Source organism: Nerophis lumbriciformis, linkage group LG23 (genome assembly GCF_033978685.3).
Source record: "Nerophis lumbriciformis linkage group LG23, RoL_Nlum_v2.1, whole genome shotgun sequence".
NCBI lineage: Eukaryota > Metazoa > Chordata > Actinopteri > Syngnathiformes > Syngnathidae > Nerophis > Nerophis lumbriciformis.
In genome coordinates, this window is record NC_084570.2 from 36,024,567 (window position 1) to 36,043,494 (window position 18,928).

The 18,928-nt window shown below is 38.9% G+C and overlaps 1 protein-coding gene across 1 annotated transcript in view; it reads left to right on the forward strand.

Moving 5' to 3' along the window:
* The window catches only part of srpk1b (SRSF protein kinase 1b), a 56,056-nt gene that overhangs the window by 32,612 nt on the left and 4,516 nt on the right, over positions 1-18,928 (forward strand). The window contains exons 7-14 of the mRNA XM_061985660.2: positions 54-219; positions 474-499; positions 585-762; positions 16,719-17,048; positions 17,227-17,321; positions 17,394-17,501; positions 18,164-18,233; positions 18,298-18,390. Coding sequence (XP_061841644.1) covers positions 54-219; positions 474-499; positions 585-762; positions 16,719-17,048; positions 17,227-17,321; positions 17,394-17,501; positions 18,164-18,233; positions 18,298-18,390 — 1,066 coding nt within the window. The remainder of the gene's footprint in view (positions 1-53; positions 220-473; positions 500-584; positions 763-16,718; positions 17,049-17,226; positions 17,322-17,393; positions 17,502-18,163; positions 18,234-18,297; positions 18,391-18,928) is intronic.

Sequence of the window (18,928 nt, forward strand, 5' to 3'; positions counted from 1 at the left end):
CCAATTGCTGTTTTTTTAGACTGTAGATGATGGTCTGATTTGGTTTCCTGTAGGTCCTGCAGGGTTTGGACTACCTCCACACTAAATGTAAAATTATCCACACAGACATCAAACCAGAGAACATTCTTCTAACCGTAGATGAGCCCTACATCAAGAAAATGGCCGTTGAAGCGACACAGTGGCAGAAGACCGGTGCTGCGCCACCATCTGGTTCTGCCGGTCAGTTTTTACAAATTGAACCTGTTCGCTTGACCACTTGTCATTCAATTGACTTTCACCTTTAATTGGTATCAGTAAACAATAATAGAGTAGAAATGACTTAAGGTTTGAAGATACAGTTTAAACATTCAGAAAGCTCAATCAGGTATTTATGTTGAGTGAGTAATTTCTGACTGGGAATGTGGACACGACTTTTACTGTCAGTTGAATATGTGATGGATGTAATCATCTAATTGTTTTCTACCTTTCTACAGTAAGTACTGCTCCTGCACCCAAGATGGTAATTGTCTTTTCTCACTCCTATGGTTGGCTGTGTACAAAATACATGCCACGTCATATAATACTGCATTTTTTATTGTCTTAAGATGTCCAAGATGTCTAAGAACAAAAAGAAAAAAATGAAGAAGAAGCAGAAGAGGCAACTGGAGGTGGGAGGAGGTGTGACAACTGAAGGTGAAGACAAAGAAGAGGATGCCACAGAAACAAGTGACTCTGCCAACATGTCTGCCACTGTGCCCAACGACACCCATCATCCTATCAAAGGTAACTGAACAAACTATACTTGAATACAAATAAAACCCCTTTATCTCAAAGTGTCAACTACAACAAAGTCTGCATCTGGATAGACCAAACAAACATTTGTATTTATTTGTTGAATCAAAACAAGAAAATAGTAAAAAAAAAAAAGCAATGTCTAAAATTATTGATAATTAATTGTCAACAATGTTGGGTTAATTACTGAAAACCAGTAACTAGTTACAGTTACTAGTTACTTCATTTCAAAAGTAACTCAGTTACTAACTCAGTTACTTACACCAAAAAGTAATGCGTTATTGTGAAAAGTAACTATTTAGTTACTTCTTTTTTTCTTCTTCTTTTTTTAAAGCTCCCATTAATGCCCTTTTAGCCTTCATTTCAGTACTGTTATTGCACTGGAGAATAATACAATGTGTTGATCAACTTGACATACATTTGCATCACTGAACTCTGCTAAGCCATGTGGTCTACATACAACACACAAAGACAAAGGTATGTTACAAAGGCCAATTTGTTTCTGGCCAGAACAAATTGACAAATCTATTTTAAATAGCTGCAACATAACATACATGAGTAACAAACAGCATAATAACAGCATAGCTGTAAAGCAAGAAAGGCACACACTACATACACAAAGCCTAACCAGGCATTTTTTCCTCAAGGAATTCTGACACAAAATCATGTCTGAAGCCCAGAACACTCTACACATTTCCCCAGTTTTAGTTTAGAGATAAGGAAAGATTGGCCTGGGCCCACTAGGATCCCTCTTTATGTTTGTGAACTTTATAGTCTATACATTTAGAGTGATGTGATAATCAAACACTCTAGAAGTCTAGACTGAAAGAGTATATAAGAGAATTGACAGCAACGTTCCCTCTAAGGAGCGCGCCTGTGCAATTGCGCACTGCTCAAGCGTCCTCTGCGCACGGCAAGTCTATGCCACGCACAAAATCAAATAAAAAAATAAGCGCATAACAATTTTCGACACGACACGGACACGACAGAGAAAACCGTTTTCGTCATCATTGTTCAAATATAATAATACGTCTGTCGAGACGCTTTGAGGACATGAATTCCATCCATCACTTTACTGAGCACAACTCTTTATTGTCGGCCATAAACACATCACTGTTATATCAACAGCAGTCGCTTGCTCTTTCTCACTTGGGCCAACACATGCACATATGGCACTTAGCCAGTGATGCGTTTACAGCCACACAAAAAGTCGGACAACTCCAACACCACACATAAAGTGTAATTCCAGGTCGTTACTCTATGATTTACCAATCAAATGTGTGCTTATTCTAGTGTCATTTATTAGGAATCTTAATTTATAAATATTAATCATTAAATGCTGTTAGTATATTAAATACATACTAATAAAAATATATTTTTTACAAACAGGAAGTTGCAGGAATGTACACATGATCCCCTGCTTACATCTCATTGTGCAACATGTGAATGTTTTAATGGGAACTAAATGCGAAGTCTGAAAAAGGGAACAAACTATTTCCAAAGCAGGACCTCCACCCAGACAAACAATACAAGTACACAGTTCATTAAAAACAATATTTTGTGTTATTGTCATTGTAAGTGGACCTAAACACTTATATTAGAAATGGAAATGACTGCTGTCATTTGATTATAATAATAAGAGAATGTTGTCTGTCTATCTGTGTTGGCCCTGCGATGGGTGGGGACTTGTCCAGGGTGTACACCGCCTTCCGCCCGAATGCAGCTGAGATAGGCTCCAGCGACCCCGAAAGGGACAAGCGGTAGGAAATGGATGGATGGATGGAGATGTAACTTGTTATTTAGTCAGGTTTGGGACAGGTGTGCTGCTGGTGTAGCCACAGTGTGCACGTCTGATGTTGCTCACATGGGCTCCACTCAATGCTCAGGGAGTTTTTGCGTTTGCTCACACACATGAACAATTAGAGGGAACATTGATTGACAGAGTGTGTGTACCTTCAGTGCTGAATGATGAGCAGAGGCAGAGTTAATCCTTAAATGGTGGTGGTAGAGGTGAAGTGGCATTGGAGTCTCTGTCTCTCTTTACTAGCTTCGTCTAGATTTGAATTGCTGTTTTGGGCAGTAGATGGGATCTTTGATCCAAAGCACAATTTACATTTAACTAAAATTTCATTTTCTTTGTGCTCGACAAAAGAAAAGTAGTGAAAATATCTCCATGTTAGCAAACTCGACTTCTGGCTCCGCCATGATCAGACACGCCCCCCACTCCCTCCCCACACCCACACTCACACTCACACCCAGACAAAGTGCATGTCTCTCTTCTCCGGCTTGTGACACAAGAAGAATCAGAACGATGACACAGCAGCGCTCTGATAAAACACACTTTATACTACATAAAAAGTAAAGTAAAATAACGCAGTAACGCATCATGTAGTAACGGTAACTGAGTTACTGAATATAAAAAATAACGCGTTAGATTACTAGTTACCGCCGAAACTAACGGCGTTACAGTAACGCGTTACTTTGTAACGCGTTAGTCCCAACACTGATTGTCAATAGTATAGCCTTTCTGATTAAAAACGGAAAATATGATGCACAATAAAATTATTATATATTAATATAAGTAATGTCTTCTGGTAGTTAGAATGGCTGAGGTCTATTTAAAGGGGAACTGCACTTTTTTTTCTTTTTTTGCCTATCGTTCACAAATATGAGACAAGAAGACAGGTGTTTTTTTTTTAGGATTTTAAAGATGATGAAAAACACTTGAAAGATGTGGTAAATGGGAGTCACTGTTGTAGCCTTTAAAGCCCTCTCAAATAACTTCAAAATGTTTTATATACACACTGCAAGTATATATTATTATAGAGGTTTATTTGAAATAGGAACAGATACAAAAACATAGACATATGAAACAGTTATCCAATGTATGCATCATAGTGTTTGTAGCCAAAGCTAATTTACAACACTTGTCCACAACAACGCAGATCCAACATCATTAAAATAGGAAAATAGACAATAGAATGAGTCGATAATAATGATAATAAAAATAATACTGACAAAGTGCAAACTAGATAAAAGCCAATAATAATAACACAGACAAAGTGCAGACTAGATAAAAAACAATTAGTAAAAACTAAACATGGAAACACGATTGTTGCTCAACTAGCCATAATTTTGTTTGTTTGTTGAAAGTGACAAGTGCAGGTATACTTTTCAAAGTGTCCGGTAAAGACTTTCATAGTTGTGGTCCTTTTATTGAAAAGGCAGTCTGGGCACATACATCTGTAAATCTATATCTGTGCATACATCTGGTAGGTCATTGATGTATAGACTGAATAGTATCGGTCCCAAGACACTACCCTGAGGTATCCCTGTTTCTATTTTGCGGAAGGAAGATCTCACATTATTAATGGTGACACATTGTTCACGGCCCTTAGATATGACTCAAACCAGGACAATGACTGTTTGGATAAATTGAATTTAGTTAGTTTTTAAATTAAAATGTCATGATTGACTGTATCAAATGCTTTTTTCAAATCTCGAAATACCGCACCGACCACCTGTCCTTTGTCAAGAGAATGTTTGATCTTTTCAGTTAAGAAACAAGTGGCAGATTCTGTAGAATGGTTACGTCTGAATCTGAATTGCAGGGGAGTCAAATAGTGATTTGTCTCAAGGTGGTGCATTAGTTGTTCCGAAACAATCTTCTCCAGGACTTTAGATAAAACTGGAAGAAGGCTCATAGGTCTATAGTTAGATGTCATTCCAGCATCACCAGATTTTAAAAGTGGTATTATCTGTGCAGTTTTCCATCCATCTGGGAATTGCCCAGTATTCATGGAAATATTAATAAGACGAGTAAGAGGCTATATAAGGATGCCGCTATATTTTTTAAGAAAAGCTGTGTCTAGGTTATAAATATCCTTTGAATATGTGGTGTTTAGGTCATGTATGACATTTAGGACAGTTGTCTGACTAACCTCCTTGAGCTGAAATGAGCTGTCTTGTTCATCAGGTATGTCTGTTGTTTGGTCATCATTAGTCATACAAGAGAAACCCGAGGAAAGGTTTTTGACAGATTCTATAAAGAATGTATTGAACTCATTTGAGACTTGTGTACAATCAGTAATGATTTTGTCTCCTACTTTAAGTTTATATTGGGTTTGGGTGGTGTTACCCTCTGGGTTTAATAGCATACCTGCCAACTACTCCGGTTTTCCCGTAATTAGTACGGTTTTCATCAACCTATTCCGGGTTACGGTTGCAGTGATAAAACATACGGTTTTTCATTAATTACATTTTTTTTTTTTTTTAAGTTTTACTCACGAAATCGCGTAACAACAATGACAATCGACACTGCTTCCCGTAACTTCCTACGAGCCATTCCGAATGCCATGCGCGAGGCTATTTATAGCACCGCTGCCAAGCACGAGGCACCAGTTGCCCATTGTTTCCAAACGAGCGAACGATCATGGAATCAGCCGGAGAAAAATCGCAAACGAGTCTTAAACCGAAAAGAAAACTGCAGTCATTCCGTGAAGAATATTCAAAAGCCTATCCGGGAATAATTATCCGTTCCAAAAAGGGTGAAAACTACGCGAATTGCACCTTGTGCAGACAAGATTTTTCGATCGGACACGGAGGAATTAGCGATGTAAAAGACCACGTTGGGTAGGGCTGGGCGATAAAACAATATCAATATATATCGCGATAGACATGTGATCAATATCAATAGAAAATGGGGTCGATAGAACGTTCGATAATTTCACTGAGTTCTGTTAGAAAAAAAATAGGAAGAACTGCCCAGCCGGAACCACACGGCATTCTGGGGGGTGTAGACAGAGGAAGGGCTTTGGCCTCTCAACCTATCACGGCCGAGCCTGAACCGCAAGGCATTCTGGGAAATGCTAACAGGAAAAAAAAAAAAAAAGCAACAACGGCGAGCTGACGACGAGGAGTGAAACAAAACGGGAAAATATGGCGTCACATTAGTGCCAAAAATCCGAGCGCATAAAAACTGTTATCGCGCGCTGATTCTCCACTTCGTGCGCGCGCGCGACACCCTTTTGGCGCTGATTCTCCACTTAGTGCGCGCGCGCGACACCCTTTTGCGAGAAGACAACAAATACCAATCACATCTTTCAGCCAGAACTGGTCCACCAGCATTAACATCCAACCATAACATTATTTTATATTTTCACTTCCTTCTTGAACATTTGATTTCTAATTTATGGAATTTCTTTTGATTCAGCCATAAAATTAATGAAATAATCTTTGAATTTTGTTTTTAAAATGTTAAAAATAGCCTTTTAATAATGTATTCTGAAACAGTTTAAAACAATCAGAGAACTGACTAACACTGACCCTACACAACTATGTTGCACAATTAAGTCTTTTTTTTAAAGCGAAATAGGTAATTTCAATAGGTACAGCATCCTATGTTATATCTACGTGTAATAAGATTTGTAACAAGGCAAACCATGTGTAAATTGGTCGAAAATTAGAGCAAGTTATGGTAATGTAATTAGTACATGTACCATTGACATCAATGTAATGATTGAGGCTAGCTGTCCGAGGTAAGATGGCTACAACGTTGCTACGCTAGAGAATGATTGGTCATATGAAAAATGCTCAGAGCCAATCAGAAAGGAGGGGCCGTCTAAGCATACCCGCCCCCAAAGTGCCAAAAAGAAACATGACAGCGCGAGGAGAGATGCCAGGACTACACAGAGAGCGCACAGACAGAGACGGCGCGCGCACAGAAAGGCACCGCGCGCGCGCAAAAAGGCACCACGTGTGCGCAAAAGGGTGTCGCGCAGGTCCTGGACTTACCGGGGCCTGTGGCCCCAGGACCCTGGCTACTAGGTTTTTCTGATTTCAAAAGTTGGCAGGTATATAATAGGCTGTGTTGTAGTTTCCAGATTATTTTGCCATTTCCTTTGGCTTCTAATAGCATGTGGCTATAATAGTTTGATTGGGACATTCTGAGCTGTTTAACTACTTGATTATGCAAGCCTTTAAATATTTTCAAATCGGTGTCACTACGAGTTTTGATAAAAGTTTTTAAGGCATAATCTCTTTTTCATTAATTTCCGGATATCATCATTAATCCATGGTAACTGAAATTTTCTGTGGGATTTTTTTAGCTTTCTAATAAATTTATCAATAATGCGTCCGATAGTAGACATTAGCTGATTACAACAGGCGTGTACTTGGTCATGTTGTTGGAGCTCGTCCCAATTAATACCCTTTAATTCATTTTCAAATGCAGTTGTTGATTGGCGAGGGATTTCAAGTTTAAAAGTTTTCTGATCTTGACTTTTAAACCTCGTCAGACGTTTCTTTGTGAGTTTTCTTGCAGCTAATGTCAGATTATTGTCTGACAAGCCGGTGACTAGATTGTACGTTTTTACGATTCTGTCAGGCTTGTTTGTGAAGATTAAATCAATTAGTGTCTGAGTGTTTTTAGTGATACGTGTGGGGGTTTCTATCTTCTGACTAAAGTCATGTATAGATGTGAGGTCTTTTAGTTTTTTTCTGCATTGTTTGTCTAGCCCAGGGGTCGGCAACTTTTACCACTCAAAGAGCCATTTTGACCCGTTTCACAAAATAAAGAAAACAATGGGAGCCACAAAACTCTTTTGAAATTTAAAATGAAATAACACTGCATACAAAGTTTTTTTTTGCTTTGTGCTATGTATAAACCAGGGGTCTCAGACACGCAGACCGCACCTTAATATGAAAATTTAATGTTAGTGCGGCCCGCAAGTTTTTTATGAATGCCGCTTGACAGCGTTATACTTGCCAACCTTCCCGGGAGATTCCCAGCTTTTCTTAAAACTATTCTCTCGAATGTCTGCTGATTTTCACCCAAACAATAATAAGGGCTTGCTATGATGGCACTGCCTTTAGCGCCCTCTACAACCTGTATAAACAGCGTGCCGGCCCAGTCACATGTTGTATGCGGCTTCTGCAGACAGACATAAGTGACTGCAAGGCATACTTGTTCAACAGGGACGGCGTGGCGAAGTTGGTAGAGTGGCCGTGCCAGCAATCGGAGTGTTGCTGATTACTGGGGTTCAATCCCCACCTTCTACCATCCTAGTCACTTTCGTTGTGTCCTTGGGCAAGACACTTCACCCCTTGCTCCTGATGGCTGCTGGTTAGCGCCTTGCATGGCAGCTCCCGCCATCAGTGTGTGAATGTGTGTGTGAATGGGTGAATGTGGTAATACTGTCAAAGCGCTTTGAGTACCTTGAAGGTAGAAAAGCGCTATACAAGTATAACCCATCCATCCATCCATTTTCTACCACTTATTCCCTTTGGGGTCGCGGGGGCGCTGGAGCCTATCTCAGCTACAATCGGGCGGAAGGCGGGGTACACCCTGGACAAGTCGCCACCTCATCGCAGGGCCAACACAGATAGACATACAACATTCACACTCACATCCACACACTAGGGCCAATTTAGTGTTGCCAATCAACTTATCCCCAGGTGCATGTCTTTGGAAGTGGGAGGAAGCCGGAGTACCCGGAGGGAACCCACGCAGTCACGGGGAGAACATATGCAAACTCCACACAGAAAGATCCCGAGCCCGGGATTGAACCCAAGACTACTCAGGACCTTCGTATTGTGAGGCAGATGCACTAACCCCTCTTCCACCGTGAAGTATAGTATAACCCATTTATCATTATTTATAACAGCCATACAGGTCACACTGAGAGTGCCCGTTTAAACAACTTTAACACTCTTTCTAATATGCGCCACACTGTGAACCCACACCAAACAAGAATGACAAACACATTTCGGGAGAACATCCGCACCGTAACACAACATAAACACAACAGAGCAAATACCCAGAATCCCATGTATCCCTAACTCTTCCGGGCTACATTATACACCCAAACCCCCCTCCCCCCTCCATGCGTCGGTTGAGGTGGGCGGGGTTTGGTGGTAGTGGGGGTGTATAATGTAGCCTGGAAGAGTTAGGGATACATGGGATTCTGGGTATTTGTTCTGTTGTGTTTATGTTGTGTTACGGTGCGGATGTTCTCCCGAAATGTGTTTGTTTGGTGTGGGTTCACAGTGTGGCGCATATTAGTAAGAGTGTTAAAGTTGTTTATAGCACAACCCTCAGTGTAACCTGTATGTCTGTTGACCAAGTATGCCTTGCAGTCACTTACGTGTGTAAACAGAGTCCACATAGTACATGTGACCGGGCCGGCATGCAGATAGCACGGTGTAAAAGCGGACGCGACGACATGTTGTAGAGGACGTTAAAGGCAGTGCCATCACGGTACGTCACATTCTCAGTTGGTTATTTGTGCGTCATATGGCGTACACTTATTCAGCCTGTTGTTCACTATTCTTTATTTATTTTAAATTGCCTATCAAATGTCTATTCTAGGTGTTGGATTTTATCAAATAAATTTCCCCCAAAAATGCGACTTATACTCCAGTGCGACGTATATATGTTTTTTTCCTTCTTTATTGTGCATTTTCGGCCGGTGCGACGTATACTCCGGAGCCACTTATAGTCCGAAAAATACAGTATATATATATATATATATATATATATATATATATATATATATATATATATATATATAATGTAGTAACAGACACCTTCATAACAGTATGTAATATGTACAATATACACACTGCAAGTATATATATACTGTAGGAACATACACCTTCATAACAATATGTACAATATACGCACTGCAAGTATATATATATATAATGTAGTAACAGACACCTTCATAACAATATGTACAATATACACACTGCAAGTATGTATATAATGTAGTAACATACACCTTCATAACAATATGCAATATGTACAATATACACACTGCAAGTATATATATAATGTAGTAACAGACACCTTCATAACAGTATGTAATATGTACAATATACACACTGCAAGTATATATATACTGTAGGAACATACACCTTCATAACAATATGTACAATATACGCACTGCAAGTATATATATAATGTAGTAACAGACACCTTCATAACAATATGTACAATATACACACTGCAAGTATGTACAGGTAAAAGCCAGTAAATTAGAATATTTTGAAAAACTTGATTTATTTCAGTAATTGCATTCAAAAGGTGTAACTTGTACATTATATTTATTCATTGCACACAGACTGATGCATTCAAATGTTTATTTCATTTAATTTTGATGATTTGAAGTGGCAACAAATGAAAATCCAAAATTCCGTGTGTCACAAAATTAGAATATTGTGTAAGGCTAATACAAAAAAGGGATTTTTAGAAATGTTGGCCAACTGAAAAGTATGAAAATGAAAAATATGAGCATGTACAATACTCAATACTTGGTTGGAGCTCCTTTTGCCTCAATTACCGGTACTGCGTTAATGCGGCGTGGCATGGAGTCGATGAGTTTCTGGCACTGCTCAGGTGTTATGAGAGCCCAGGTTGCTCTGATAGTGGCCTTCAACTCTTCTGCGTTTTTGGGTCTGGCATTCTGCATCTTCCTTTTCACAATACCCCACAGATTTTCTATGGGGCTAAGGTCAGGGGAGTTGGCGGGCCAATTTAGAACAGAAATACCATGGTCCGTAAACCAGGCACGGGTAGATTTTGCGCTGTGTGCAGGCGCCAAGTCCTGTTGGAACTTGAAATCTCCATCTCCATAGAGCAGGTCAGCAGCAGGAAGCATGAAGTGCTCTAAAACTTGCTGGTAGACGGCTGCGTTGACCCTGGATCTCAGGAAACAGAGTGGACCGACACCAGCAGATGACATGGCACCCCAAACCATCACTGATGGTGGAAACTTTACACTAGACTTCAGGCAACGTGGATCCTGTGCCTCTCCTGTCTTCCTCCAGACTCTGGGACCTCGATTTCCAAAGGAAATGCAAAATTTGCTTTCGTCAGAAAACATGACTTTGGACCACTCAGCAGCAGTCCAGCTGGTGTCGGTCCACTCTGTTTCTAATTCTAATTTTGTGACACACGGAATTTTGGATTTTCATTTGTTGCCACTTCAAATCATCAAAATTAAATGAAATAAACATTTGAATGCATCAGTCTGTGTGCAATGAATAAATATAATGTACAAGTTACACCTTTTGAATGCAATTACTGAAATAAATCAAGTTTTTCAAAATATTCTAATTTACTGGCTTTTACCTGTATATATAATGTAGTAACAGACACCTTCATAACAATATGTAATATGTACAATGTACACACTGCAAGTGTATATATAATGTAGTAACAGACACCTTCTTAACAATATGTACATTTACCGTACTTTGATCATTTTAATTATTGCCGGGACTGATTTCTTCCACGCGTTGATTTCCGTTTCCGTAGCAGCGCACTTCTGACTTCTGGCAACAAATATGTGTTCCTACTTCTGGAAACAAACACAAGTGTGTTGTAATCATGGCAGCCTTGGCAATAGACAACAAAGACAACAATTTTTGGACAAATGAGAATTTACAACCTTATGTTTTTTAACCTGAGTATACTGAGGATAAACTACTGCTTCTAGCCTAGCTATTTCGGCATAGAGTGCCTACCTAAATAAACCGGGAAAAAAGTCCCGGGCCAGCTGGACCACACAGACAACTGTTCATTGAGTGAGTCACTTTAATATCAAACATGATACACGCAGCAAGTCATGTGTGTTATTACAACTACACTGTCTGGCTAGCTGTGTACAAACAAAACATGAAATAATACTTTACAGATACTGTAATATGATTGTTCATGTTTTTTACTCAGTACAGATTGGTGTTCTATCACAGTGTTGTGTGTTATAAACTTAAAAACGTTTCATGTTGATGTAGAAGCTAGCTTATCGCTTTATGCAGCTAGCTTTTACTGCTAATACCGTAGCATGGCGATGTGTTAGTACGCTAGAAAAATAGTTCCTCAGTGTTCACTCTTACAATAACAATGTTGTACAGTTTATTATACAGGTTACAGCACATACAATTTGTTAGCGGTTTTTCAATGCATTTTTAAAGTGATTTTGAGGTAGAATTGATTTGTACCATTAGCTGCATTGCTCGTCACCCAGACTGAGCCGATTCTTACATGTTAGAAAGCAAAAAAAAACAAAAAACCTTTTGTCTTCTTGTCTCATAATGAATGTGAATGATAGTCAACGTTCCAAAAATAAGTGCATTTCCCCTTTAAGGTGTTGGCATATTCTTACATGTACATTTTTCCTGATTGTCCACATGTCTTGGTCTCCAAGCATAGACCCTCCTAACCTTCAGCTCACTCCACAGGTTCTTGATAGGATTGAGATCTGGGCCCTGAGAGGGCCACTCAAGAACTTAGATCAGGGGTGGGCAATTAATTTTTACCGGGGGCCGCATGAGCAACCCGAGCACTGCTGGAGGGCCACACCGACAATATTTCAATTAAATTTTGCTCAAATTATTTTTGATATACCGTAAGATTAATAATAATAATAATAATTTCATTTAACCTAACTTAACTTTATACAAAAGCAGATTGCTTTTGATGGTTTTATTTTTAACACTGTATTACACAACACTTCCTGATGTATAATACAATGCAAAAATGTAAATTTCTGTCACTTTATCCTGCATCCTCTTTAAAAGTCCAACATTTTTCCCCGTCAGGTTTGGACAACCATCTATTGTCACACCTGCCAGCTTGTCCCATTTCAGTCCTAACATGTCCAAACAAGCATTTACCTATGTAAACAAGTCATTACCTGTGGTTGTCTTTAATTGACTGCATGGCTGCCAGCTCCTCCGTGATTTGAAAGTCTGCAGTTATCCCACGTAAGAAGATGAGCAGCTGGGCGGTGTCACGTACATCGCAGCTCTCATCCAAAGCCAACGAAAAACAGTCAAAGTCGGACGTTCTGTTCTTCAGCTGAAGCTCCAAAGTTTCCAGCGATGGTCGCAACCCGCCTCGTTACAGTGCGTCGGGAGAGTGACACGTTCTCAGATGCGCCCCTCTTCTCCGGACATATCAGCGCAACAGAGTCCAATAAGCACTCCTTAATAAACTCTCCGTCAGAAAACGCCTTACTTTTTCTGGCGATTTTGTGAGAAATGACGAAACTTGTCCTGACAGCTGCATATCTGGGGGTGTGAAATTTGGCAAAAAGTCCTTGTTGGGTTTGCAGTTTTACCATCAACGCATCAGCCTCCCTTGCGCGCGCTTCATCAGACAGATTCCGGTATTTTTCCTCGTGCTTCGTCGTGTAGTGACGATTCAAATTATATTCTTTAAACACAGCAACCTGTGTACCACAAATTAAGCACACGGCTTTACCTTTAATTTCTGTAAGGAAATACTTGGCAGTCCATGTCTTGTTGAAAACACGGCATTCGTCATCAACTTTTCTCTTTTTAGCGTCTCGGGGGTAACCGTGCATCACTTGTCGCTGTGCACCTTCACTCACAGGTTACACACGGACATACTCCCATAAATAACACTTTTCAAAATAAAAGCAGCACAGTTGTGTTGCACGCACGACATAGATGTTTTTTTAAATTTATTTTGTCATTTGTGATTGCCGCTGTTCACATTCACTCACAATCGCGCACGAGCATAGTCCACACGGAAGTAATACAAATAACGCTTTTCAAAACAAAAACAGCACCGTTGTATTGCACACTCGACATAGATTCTTTTTAAAATGTATTTTGTAATTTATGATTGGCCTCACTCGTGCTGGACAGGGACGCACAAAGGGCGGGATGTGGCTTAGATTGTGGGGTCTTTGAAAAAGTTATTTTGATGTATCTTGTAGGTCATTGTCTTGCTGGAAGACCAAATAACGACCCAAAGCTAAACTGATAACAGACTTCTTGAAGTTAATATCAACATATTTATTTGAGTAAAATGCACCACAAGATGGTCCCTCAGCATTATGCTATCACCAGTACTTTAAGGCTTGAAGGCCTTTCCTTTGTCAAACGAAAGCTGCAAGTCTAGTTTCATTAGACCAAAGAACCCACTTCCAAAAGTCATCCCCATGTTTCAGATTCTCTCTGGCAAACTTTGATGTGACCCTGTGAGAGCAATTTGTGTGAAACATCAAGTATAGATGATGAGTCCTTTGTAGAGATGCGGGGATTCTTGTTAACATCTCAAACATTTTTTCTCTCCAAAATTCTGTTTTGGACCACATCTAGGTTTATATTTGACGGAATGTGTTTTTTTAGGCTTGGCAATGTCACTCAAAAATGGCAGTACAGTATATTCTTCCTCTTTGCCATGAGCATCTACCATCTTCGACCTGAAGTCCGGACTGATTTCCTTACTTTTTGCCATGAAGATATCACTTCTTAACAAGAATAAAGAGCCACTCCCTTTTGATCAAGTGGTACTTACCCTGCTTTCTGAGGTCACTTAAATAAGAATCAATTGATTGCTCTGGTGTGTTTTTAAAGCTCAAACTTACATAGGGGCTGATCATTTTGACCATGTCGCTTTTCGCCAAAGCTTTCATAAAAACAATTTGAAAATCCATTTTTACATTTGAAAATGCACCAAATTGAGGACATGTCTATTTTTAATTGTTTATTATAAAGATTTGTTTAGATATTGGAAACATGGAGCACAATTTTTGAGAAATGTTCCAAGAGGGCTAATATTTTTGCCTTCAAGTGTATAGTTACAGGCCTCACACAAAAGCTGAATAAAAAATAGCTTTTACAAAAATAATAAGGTCACTGTTGATTGATGCTGTCAGAATTGTTTTGATACAGAGGTGGCCAACCAGTCCAACACCAAGAGCCACATTTTGTACTGTTACTGCAAAGAACCACATCAGCCCATCCATAAATAAACTTTGATTAATTGATTTATAGCTGTAGTCTGCGTCTACAAAGCATTTAAAAACAGAATGTCGACTGCTAGGATGTTCATATATTCCCGTTTAGATGAAGAATGTCTCATAACCCTTGCCAAAAAAAAAGGAAGTGGAACCAGGCGTCGTTTTGTCGTTCTTGCCATTTCCAATTGGCTGTCAAAGTGTACCAACTTGTCGGAATACATCCTCATCCTGCTAATATCCAGGTGAGAGGCATGATTATGATCTAGAATAAAGTTTAACAAGCAAGGAAAGGAGGAAGCAGCTGATAAGTCAATCATGTCGACATTGGCACTAGGGCTGCAACTAACAACTAATTTGATAATCGATTAATCTGTCGATTATTACTTCGATTAATCGATTGATGATCGGATAAAAGAGACAAACTATATTTCTATCCTTTCCAGTATTTTATTGGAAACAAAACAGCATACTGGCACCATACTTATTTTGATTATTGTTTCTCAGCTGTTTGTAAATGTTGCAGTTTATAAAGGTTCATAAAAAATAAAATAAAAAGGAGTCTCTGCGCATGCGCATAGCATAGATCCAACGAATCGATGACTAAATTAATCGCCAACTATTTTTATAATAGATTTTAATCGATTTAATGGATTAGTTGTTGCAGCCCTAATTGGCACACAGGAAGTGATCACGGCACTGCTATAGTCTGTCTGCGTTAGTGCTTATAATAACAATATCACTAATACTTGTTAATATTTATCATAACAATATCACTAATACTTGGTTAATATTTATAATAACATCACTAATACTTGTTAATATTTATAATGACAATATCACTAATACTTAACCAAGTATTAGTGATATCATTATATATATTAACATTAGTGATATTAGTATAAATATTAACCAAGTATTAGTGATATTGTTATGATAAATATTAACAAGTATTAGTGATATTTGTATTATAAATATTAACAGTGATATTATTATGAATATTAACCAATATTCATAATAATATCACTGTTAATATTTATAATACAAATATCACTAATACTTGTTAATATTTATCATAACAATATCACTAATACTTGGTTAATATTTATAATAACAATATCACTAATACTTGTTAATATTTGTCATAACAATATCACTAATACTTGGTTAATATTTATAATAATATCACTAATGTTAATATATATAATGATATCACTAATACTTGGTTAATATTTATAATAACAATATCACTAATGTTAGTATTTATAATAACAATATCACTAATACTTGGTTAATATTTATAATAACAATATCACTAATACTTGTTAGTATTTATAATAACAATATCACTAGTACTTGGTTAATATTCAAGTCACAAAATGTAAGTGGAGTATTATTGGTGCTTTTTGGATGTTTTTTTATTGGGTTTTATGGGCAAAATAGAGGACCTCCCATTGGCTCTGCTGTAAGCTGACTTTTATTTAAGTTTATTTACGAGTTAGAATGCATTAAAAAAATACATCTGTCGTGTCTTTTATGATTGTGATTCCAAAAAAGTTCCCCTTTAAATAAATATTGAACATATTAAAGAGTTGGAAAAAGGACGTCGGATGTTGCCTTTTTTTTAATTGCCATCACGTGATCACGGAATTCTCGCTCGTTCATCCGTGTTGATGGGCTTATATTGCCCATCTGATCTGAAGCTGAAATATTACAACAGGACATTTGGCTTTATAATCATATTTTCTTTTACTTTAGGGAGGCTGTCTGTATGTGCTTCCTGTGTGTGTAAAGTTGGCGCTCCTCCCACCAAAACAAAGCGAGAAGAGGGCTCACTGCGTTCAGTTAATTCCACTGTTAAATAAATGTGATGCAGAGTGAGATGTCTTTTTCCCTGTTTGAATGAAGCGAGAGATGAACAAAGCTCAGCAATTCTGATTGGCCAACATGTCCGTCACTCAAATGCTGGTGACAGTGGAAAACAAACCTAAGCTAAGCCTCTTGTGGGTATTTATCAAACCTTGAGGTCAATTTGTAAGAGCCTCATGAAACCAGGAAAAAAGGGTGGGCCAGTGTTAGTTTTTTTTTGCTTCTCAATAGATTTTCTTTCTGAAAGTAATGAAAATCTACAGAGGTGGCTAACTATGTTGTAATAATTGTCGTTTGTTCCAGAATCGCTACACCAACAGATGAAAGAGGCAAGCATACACACAGAGGCCGCTAATGAGGAGAACAATATGGAGGTCAACGGCCACACCGCCAGCCCTGAAAGCCATGAACATGCAACCAAGCATGTAGGCCATCAAGAGGACCTTCAGACCGATAACGCTCCCTCTGGTGAGCTTGAAAGCCAGCAGGAGGAGAAGCAGGATCCTGCTTTCATCAGCTCAGAAGGGGTCACCTCAGAACCAAATGATGTAGTCAAAACTGACAAGAAGGAGGAGATGGACACTCAAGGAAAGAATGAAAGCGCTGGTAAAGATGAAGAAATCACCCAGAATGGTTAGTTGTGCTTAATGACTCTTATTTTGTATTTTCACTAGATCACACTTGTGGAATAGTAGATGAGGTTTATTTAGACACCTCGTTTTCTGACCACATCAATCATTAAAAAGCAGATGTACAGTAAAGGACAAATAGCTGTTTTTGTATTTGTGTGACACTCTCCCTATTTCAACAGAATCGTCCAGTAGCTTGTTAGTAGACCCCCTGGACCCTCTGAATGCTGACAAGTTGCAGATTAAGATTGCTGACCTTGGAAATGCCTGCTGGGTGGTAGGTGTCAACACTCCATGACCCGATCAAGCTAGTTCTGTGGTAACCGTCCTTTTCTGCGTCCCGGTGCAGCACAGGCATTTCACAGACGACATCCAGACCCGTCAGTATCGTTCACTGGAGGTGCTGCTTGGATCCGGCTACAGCACACCAGCAGACATTTGGAGCACGGCCTGTATGGTAAAGCTGACACAAGTAGACATTTTGATATCCCTCAGAAAGTGTTTTAAAAAAATGACACAAGATGAACAAAAATGTCTTATGACTAGGGCTGCATACCAGTATTTTTTGGTACCAGTTCCTAACTAGGTCGGTTCATGATGACCGTGAAGATTCTGGACTAAAAATACTGCTAGCGGTCCAGCTGACCGACGTAATTCCAACACGCTGTCACATTCAAGTCAGCTTTGAATAATGACCAATAAAGAAGCAACACCACACAGAAGTTTGCAACACAACAATATATCCTCCTCAAAGTCATGCATGCTGTGTCAGTTTGAAATGAAAGCACTTTACTCAGCACGCATCACAACCGCGTTTTATCAACCGTCCACCGAGTGATCCTTTAATCCGAAGGCTGATATTAACCTACTGAGAAAAGTGAAAAATGGAAGTAATAATCCTTTGAGATGTTAATGTACATCATGTTGGAGGTGTTATGTTTGAATTTGTGCTAATTAAAATGCATTTTTTTCCACATCTTTATTTCCACAAATTACTGATAAATACCGGTATCGATAAAGAAAATCAATAAATCTTAAAGATGTACATCCCTTCTTATGTCATTTAATATGCTTGCATTCAAAGTTCTCATGTATGTCGTTTTTTTGTTTTCTCTTCAGGCCTTTGAATTGGCCACCGGAGACTACCTGTTTGAACCACACTCAGGAGAAGATTATTCTAGAGATGAAGGTCTGTTTGCTTTGACAAACAATGAGCAGAAATTCTATACTTAAAACAACGTTTTTCCCTCCAGATCACATAGCTCTGATCATTGAGCTGCTTGGTAAAGTACCTCGAAAGCTGATTAAGGCGGGAAAGTACTCCAAGGTGTTCTTCACTAAGAAAGGTAAAAACACCTGCTGCATTATATTTTAGAGAGAGGAGACAAAAGTCTCTCCGCTCAGCTGGCTGCTGGCTCACCTGACACAAACTCCAGTACGAGGAATGTCAACCTTAAAAATCACATTTTGTCCTCTTGCGCCGTCCTTTTTGCTCTCAAAGAAAGAATAACCCTCAGCAGTATTGCCAGCGATCAAGTCCGTTTGGCTCAAGCCTCGGCAACACACCTTCATGGCAGCAGCGTGGCCACTTTGAGATTTCCCTGATTCTATCAAATCAACGACACGCGAGGGATGGATCAACTTGAAAACATTTTTGTGAACCAGATATGTCCCTAGTTGCAAGGATATGACCAAAACTGCCAGAGATCATTTTGTGATATAAACACGATCTGAAGAGGTGTTTGGCAATATTGTCACCTTTCACACAGCATCCTGCACTTGTAGTTAAACAAGGGTCTTCTAAAAAATCCTATTTTTAAAGGTAAATTATTTTCAAGTTGCTGCTGATGTTTAAAATGTCCTCTTAAACCGGGGACTTTATTT